Genomic DNA, 8,300 nt, shown 5'->3' with positions numbered 1-8,300 from the left:
TTTTTTACATAAAAATAGTAAACATTTTGTTGAGCTTCAATTTAGAAAAGAAAAATTTTGTGTAGAAATGTTGAAAAAAGAAAAAGCTGGTTTACGAAACGATGAGTAAATTCACTATGCCATTTTGTTTGTTATTGCTAATTGGAGAGTCTGGATTTGATTGGTCCATTTATCTACAGCCGTGTATCTAGATCCATAGCCTGATTCTTTATCAAGCTCAAGAACTTGATTTACTTGATCGATCTTTCCTTGGACCGTACTAGAAAATAGAAAATAGCATCAATAAAGAATACATGTTTCATGGTACACACCTACAAAATATATATATATATAAGTTACAATCAGAGTATATGTATTATGAATCTTAATACTTAAACTCCCCATGTCAACAATTCAGGATGTATATCTGGAAGATTAAGGAGGATAATAAATCAGTATTTTCTTAGTTGAGATTAGGACTTTCAGATCGTGTAATACGAATGCAGTAACGGAACTGTTTTTTTTTCTTCCTTTCTCTGGCCTCTTATTTAAGTCCATGTCTCTCATTTTGGCTTTGGCTAAAATTTTATGGAGAAAAATATTCTGAGAACAGCAGTTCTAACCGTGCCAGATAATCCTCCTGCCGTTACAATGATTGAGTCACAACAGGATCAGGGGCTTCCACCACTACCAACGACCTTGGCGGCAGCACATGCAACCACCTTAGAATGGATCAAGGTTCCTACCAGGACAGCGCAGGATTTGAGGAAGGCTGTCTCAGATTTAGACAAATTCACTGGAGAGATAGGTGAGTTAAATCATTTTATAAAAGGTGGAGATCACCAGATAGCACGGAAGAAGGGGAAAACCTGTTGGACAGGGATAATGCTAATTTGTTAAGAGCGGCAATGATTTACCGAATAAAACAGAACATCCTAAACCAAATCCAGGCCGATGAGGAAATGCTGTGGAGCCTGGTGAAGGACAGATTGAAAAAGGCATTTGGCGGTGACAGATGGACACCCGAAGAAGACATTTTTCGGATGTTCCATGCAGAGAAAAAGCTGAGGCACAGTAACGAGCAGTTTGCTGGAGTTCTCCTCGCCCCTTTCAATCAAATTATGGAAAAGATGAGAGAAACGAGAAGCATAGCGGAGGTGCAAGCCATTAGGGGATTCCTGTAACCATTCTAAAAGTACAGATCGTACTTTTATGGACTGTGCACAAGAGATGATGAACACTGGTGCGAGAGAAGAGGCCGGGTAGACAAGGGTCTCGTACAGTCGACCGAAAGCTGCACCAAGCTCGTGGAGAAGAAGAGAGTTTAGTCGAGATAGCGGAAGGGAAAGAAGTTGGACTGGAGAAAGGCGACCGAACCAAGGCAGCAAGCCAAAGGTTAGCGTAAGGAGAGAGGACCGGAGATGCCATGGTTGTAGCAGAACTGGGCACCTGGTGGCATAGTGCCCTCGTACAAAATGCTATGAGTCAGGAATGAAGGGCATATGGCGAGGCATTGCCCGTATCTATTCAGGCGAAGGAATATGAACCAGGGTGAACCCATGGAGGTGAATACCCAGAGAGTGGAGAGAAGAGGAATTCCAAGGAGATCGTACGGATCACGTTTTAGGAAAGTGTGGCTGTCTGCCTATCATCTGCATGGGTGGAGTGCAGTGTCTCATCGACACTGGAAGTTCAAACACCTTCTTGTGCAGTAGAGCGTTGGAGAGGGTGAATGGCAGAGAGGAGACACCCCAGGTGAAGGTATGTAAGAGTAAATTAATCACCCTGGATGGGCCCTGTAGCGTCAAAGGGGAGGCAAGTATAGAGTTGAGTCGGTGGGGAGTAGCTGATTCGATTATGGTACATGAGGTCAAAAAATGCCTCGGGATTAAAAGGCAATGATAGGGTGTGATTTGTTGGGAAGAGTGGGCGCGAGAGCTAAGAATACTGCAGCACGATAGGATATCAAAATAGGAGGAAACCCATTTCCATGTAAGGGACTAGAAAAGGATGGTAGTGTATGGGTGGGAGCAGTTAGTAGCAAAGGAAATTGGAGACAGTGTATCATGCAGGAGTTCGAGGATATATTCTTTAAAGAAGAGGTGTTATTGGCAACAGGGGAAATGGTGCATGAAATAGAACTAAAGCAGGAAAAGGTAACCTATGTAAAGGAGCGTCGATACCTGCAGGCATTGAGTGAGCATATATACGGGAGGAAATCGAGAATTTGAGGGAACAAGGCATCATTGTCAATAGCACTTCACCCTACAATAGTCCCTTATGGGCGGTGAAAAAGAAAGCAGTGGTGGGGGAGCGCAAACGGAGAAGTACCGATTAGTCATTGACTACCATAAATTAAACGAAAATATGGTAGATGAGCGGTATCCTATTCCCCGATTGGAAGATATATTGGATAGGTTGGTGGATCAACGATATTTAGTACTAGTAGTAGTATTACCTTAATGCCGGGTATCATCAAATAAAGATGCATCCAAGAGACCAATCGAAAACGGGATTCACGTTTGAACATGGCCACTATGAGTTTACGTGAATGCATTTTGGACTGAAGAATGCCCCTATCACTTTTCAGAGACTGATAGACGAATTTCTTAGGGATATAGATGAGTCCATGTGCCAAGTATACAAGGACGATTTACTGGTTTTTAGTAAATCGGAGCAGGAACAAAAGGCACATCTGGAGACCATATTTAACAGGATTAGGCAGTTTGAACTCAAATTGTCTCAGGAAAAATCGTTGTTGGGGCAGAAGGAGATCAGCTTCCTGGGACATATCCCAAAAGACGGTGTTAAGCCTGAAGTTCACAAAGTGAAAGCACTTCAACGAATGGCAGTCCCCAGAGATGTAAAGGGGATCAGGTGGTTGCTGGGGGCTCTTAACTATTACAGGCACTTTGTGCCGGAGATGGTGGAGCATTTGGTCGCCCTTAACAATTTCTTAAAAAAGGATAGCCGAATAGTAGTAACACCGGTCATGGAAAACAACATTAAGCGATGTGTGGAAAAGCTGCAACGAGAACTGGTACTGGTGTTCCCAGATTTCAGCAAACAATTCACGATCACGATGGATGCTAGTGAATACGTGTTGGGGCGGTGTTTTCGTAGGATAGCGAGAAGGGAGAACGTCCGGTGGCGTACGGTAGCAGAAAGCTGACAGACGGGGAAACGCTTTACAGTGCCCTAGAGCGCGAACTATTAGGGATCTTGTGGGCGGTTGAGCACTTCTGACTGTATGTGTTTGGGAGGCAATTCAGAATCCATACCGACCACCGACCTCTTCAGTGGGTAGGCAAACTGAAAGAGTCTTCTGCGCACATCACTTGCTGGAAGGGAATCCTAGGCCAATTTAATATGAAGATAGTTTATAAGCCGGGAAAGGAGAATGTGGTGGCGGATTGGTTGTCTTAGGCAATAATCATAAACGCGATAGAGGAAGAACAAGGGGAACTAGCGGGGGATATCCGACAATTCCTAAGGGAATGGACTTCAGGAGAAGAGGAGATTTCTAACTAGCAGCTGCTGGAGGAAGGAACTCCCTCATCGGGGAATGATAGCTCTAAGGGAGATAGACCGTCCGAGATGGAGGAAATGGACGAGATTATAAATGACAAAAAGTTGCAAATATGGTCGACACGATATGGTCACAACCAGGGACGAGAGAGGATCAGACATGTCAGGCGCTAATGGATGCATCAAAGGCTGGAAGAACTCACTATCTCTATGTAAGGAACGAGGTCATATGGGAAAAAATCAAATGGCTGTGGAGACTTGAACAAATAGGGATTGATAGGACATTTGTCCACTGCACGATGATGGTCAAGACTGTACGAGACAAAGAATGGCAAAATGAAGTCACTCTGGCCCACCACCAAGGAAAAACCAATCATCGCGGTGTGAGCGAGACGTTACAAGCTCTCAAGCGTCGCTACTTTTGGTGGGGGATGAAGAAGACGGTCCAGTAAGTTATAGGAGGTTGTGATGTATGCCTTAGTACACAATGCGACTTCCACCCACCTAAGGCAGTGCAAGAGGAAACACCTACTGCATTGGGACCACCCAGTGACATCCAGATTGACTCGTTTACATGGAAAGGTTTTAAGTGGATAACCGTCATCGACCTCTTCAGTAAAGTGGCCATGGCACACCAGCTCCAAGACTGGTCAGCCGAAGTGGTATTAGTCGTGCTCAGAACATGGTTTCAATTTTATGGGGTCCCAAGGCGAATTTCTTCCGATGGGGGCTGAGAATTCGATAATGCTACGATTAGAGAAGAAATGAAGACTCTGGAAGTAGATTGACTCATTAACACTCCGGGCCATCCTAAAAGTAGAGGGGGAGGATAGAAAGGCTGCATAGCACTCTGAGTGATCACTTACGGGTTTACCAGGCGGACAAAGGACTGGAACTGGATGAGGCAATGGTAAGGGCAGTAGCCGCATATAACCACACCATTCACATCACTACGAGGTATTCACCTTTTGAAGTTCTGTTTGGCATGTAAGGGCAGCGTAGGAACTTTATGGACACGGCAGAGGCGGATGGGGAAATTGTAAATCATGGGATGGTCATGCAGAAGTTATAGGAAAAACCGAGAGGGCGAAACGTCGGTGAGTGGAACGACAAAATTTAAACCTTCGTGAAGTGATGGGGGACATTAAAATTGGGACTGTTGTGTACCGCCGTTTGAGGTCCAATAGGACTAAGGAATCTCAGCATTATGAGGGGCCATTCCGGGTGATAACAATTCGGGAACCTAATGTGGTTACAATTGAAAGTATAAAAGAAACAAAAAAGAGGCGTACGGAACATTTTTTTGGCCTGAACAATAATCAATTTAATCAAATAAAAAGGAAGAAACAAATCAAATAGAAATTGATTTTAGAACCTACGATGCCGCAAATCACTTTTTAGAAAATTCTTTCATAAACACTAAAAACTTACATACTTCTACAGTAAATATTGAAATTTGGAATCATATATATTCATACATACATACTTCTTATATATACTAAAAGAAAAATGTAGGGGTAAACAAAGATGCTTAAATTGTGGAGACTATGAGCATACCCAAGGGAATGCAATGCACTAACTAAATGCGTATATTGTAAGTCATCTCACAAAATGAATGATAAAAATACTTGTATTGAAAAAAACAGACGGGAAAAAAAATAATGGCAGAAAAACCATTAAATTATAATAAAGCAGGCATCATATCATTTCCTCATTCAAACATATAACAAATTATCACTACTGGACTTCCCAGAAATTGAAGAAAATCATATTCAACCCAATTCCTCAAATATTTGAAACCCTAAAAGAAAAGTCCTTCACACTGGACTAGTGAACATGAGGTGTTGGTAGACTGGTTGACTAATAGATTTAGCAATTCAAACAACATGCCATCACTATTATTGCCAACTACAGACTGTTAATGTGAGATGTGTTACATTTTTTTTGCATATACATGATCTTGTGTTTCCTGGGTGTGGCTGAGATACCTTTCTAATTAGGAAGCATTTAACATGACTCTTATAGAAAAATTAAACAAATAATTAAAGGAAATTAATTAATAATTACAAATAATTAAAGGTTACTTACTTGTCTAATATACAGGATACGAGGAGACTTTCAACATCATTGACATCGATGTTAAGTTCTTTTGAAATAAATGGTATATGTATCCTAGTATATGGTTTGATTAATTTTATCAGTACTTGTGTGCGTATATTTCTTAAAAGATCTAAAAATTTCAAAAACTTTAATTCCAAGATTTCTAGAGGGGTACTAATAAAAATAAATGTCATATTCATAAAAATTTGTTAGTTGATCGAGGAGAAAAATAGGGTAACATTTCAAATTATAAAATATATGAACTGTAATTTTATTGTTACATGTTTTTTATGTTATTAAATTATTTCTGGTTTCAATCAACAGAAATTGTTCTGGAACTTTAAGGAAATCCATAAAACATCTACTGAAAGGTTTCATAATTCTCGCTGGATTAATCACCATTTACTGTTAAAATATGACTATGTAATATGAAATTTCCAGCAATTTCATTTTTATAATTAATTATGTTTAAATTAGATTAAGTTTGCAGATTTTTTATTTGTATGAATTTCTTTTGTTAATAAAGGAAAACAAAAAGAAGATAATAACCAACTAATTAACTGTGGTAATTGGGCAGCTCTAAAGAATAGTGATTGGGAACGTGAACTCAGCAGAAGGTCACTTACAGTTTTTTTTAATTTCTGGAAGTATCTAATAGCAAAATCAATCCATTAAACCATGCCTGGAACATAAGATATCTATCTTATTTGGTCAGCATAAGGATAAATATTTGTTAATTTTTACTACAATTGTCTTTGTTTTTATTTCCATTTTCCTTTTACAGATTTTGAGATTAAGAGGTTAGTGATACACTTTTAGGATAACTTTTTTTATGGCATTGTGCACTGGTTTATCTCAGAATCCAACCTGCCATCCATAAGACTCAACAAGTAACAATTCTTTTTTCCCTAGAACAACTTTTGGACACAACCATCTACTTAGATTTGGTCAGGTTGAAACTAATTCCTTTTTGGCTTCCTCTCCATTTCTTACAAAGCACCTCTGCTTTCTGCAATTATGAGCATGTCATTGGAAAATAATAATTTCTGAATAAGTACAAGATCCAATTTCCTAATTTTAATTTTTGACTCCTTAGTTCAGCTTTCCTTAGTATTCTGTCCATGTATATAACAAACAATAATGGGCTTAAGCTGTTTACTTACTTTACTCCTGTAAACATTTCAAATCTGTCCGTTTTAACTATCCTATATACTTTTCGATACAAAATAAGCGGTGCCTGCTTTAAGTTTATATTTATAAATCACATGCTTCACACAAAACAAATAACTCATTTATTTTCCAATGCCTACCTGAGTTCCACCCTGGGTAAATTAAAAAGTAAAAGCCCCACATAGATACAGAAAAAGAAGGTAAATATTTTTGTCCCTTTCAATAAACTTTAATTAGACATCGAACTGTAACAATAATGCTATGCCAGGAACAATTAACATTTAATATAAAAATAAAAAAAGACATCTATGAGCACACTTCCTAATTAATTTGAACATAAGTCGTTAATCCACAGCTCTTAAATATTTCTTTCAAGTAAAACTTTTAAAAAACCATACAATTAATAAAGTAATTAGAAATAAATATGAAGTAATTACAAATAAATGTAAAGTTTTACTTTAAAAAAATATGGAACTGATAAAAGTTAATTAATAAAAAATTATTTATTTAGCTTAAAATGATTAAACTCAAATTTTTTAGCAGTTAATATTAATGTACTAATTAAATTATTATAATAAAAATTGATTATTATTACAGTATCACTTAATTATAAGAAACATGAGGGGATGGAGTGAATTCCTTTTTAATACCAGTTTTACCTTCCCATCCTCAAGGTCATTGTTGTTATTATTCATTGACAGGATGTTCTGAAAGATGTGTCACTATCATTTGACCCTTGTTATGATGTCTTGATTTTATCATAATATAATCTCTTAATATAACTTTTTTACATACCTAAAGAACTGTTTTTTAAATCTAGGTGTTCCTAGAGCCAGTTTTGCACAAAACTCTCACTCTTCCCCTTCCCACACATCATTAGTGAAACACTGCCCTTCAAAAGAACCTTCTTTTAATGGTACAAACATTTAAAAGGCACATGGTCATATATCTGTATTATATGGTTGATGTCCAAGTGTTTCCCATAATATTTCATCAAGCTTTTGGCACGTACAAGTAGTTAATAGATATTTATAGTATAATGCTTGGTGTTGTCCTACTGTAAAATGATATCCCTTATGGATTTATTGCCGTTTTGCCAATATGCAGTCTTCACTTGATCTAAGAGAGTGCAGAAGTAGACATCAACTGTGAGGTGATAGTCTTTTTCAATGAGGTGCCAAATAGCTCCAATATGGTTTTTGTCAAACTTGAACTCGACTGGGGGTTATGGGGTTCATTTTCCACTCCCATCCTTCAGATTCTCCATTCCAATGAAACAATCTTGCTTGTAAAGGGTGTTTATAACAAACCGTGCAGGCAATCACTGTAAAGTATCAGCAGGGTGGACGCCTCTTATGTATTGCATAATTACTATGCACAGGCACCTCTTTTCTTACTGCTCCCTTACTCATTACGAGACCCCTCTACTGTTCTACGCATGGCCTGAATCACCCCACTCTCTTGCTAGACCACTAGCTCAACATCTCATATATATTTGAATGATCCTCATATATATATATATA

General features: G+C 38.4%; 1 protein-coding gene across 1 annotated transcript in view; it reads right to left on the bottom strand.

The window, feature by feature from the left end:
* Window positions 1-72: 72 nt before the first annotated feature.
* The window catches only part of alien (COP9 signalosome complex subunit 2 alien), a 37,773-nt gene continuing 29,545 nt past the window's right edge, over window positions 73-8,300 (bottom strand). Inside the window, exons 8-9 of the mRNA XM_067053726.1 lie at window positions 5,596-5,737; window positions 73-259 (exon numbers count right to left, since the gene is read on the bottom strand). Coding sequence (XP_066909827.1) covers window positions 115-259; window positions 5,596-5,737 — 287 coding nt within the window. The 3' untranslated portion in view covers window positions 73-114. The remainder of the gene's footprint in view (window positions 260-5,595; window positions 5,738-8,300) is intronic.

This window comes from Halyomorpha halys, unplaced genomic scaffold, assembly GCF_000696795.3.
Source record: "Halyomorpha halys isolate HHAL.00 unplaced genomic scaffold, Hhal_1.1 Scaffold415.1, whole genome shotgun sequence".
NCBI lineage: Eukaryota > Metazoa > Arthropoda > Insecta > Hemiptera > Pentatomidae > Halyomorpha > Halyomorpha halys.
Note: the sequence above shows the minus strand (reverse complement) of the source record. Positions and strands in the feature narration are given on the sequence as shown.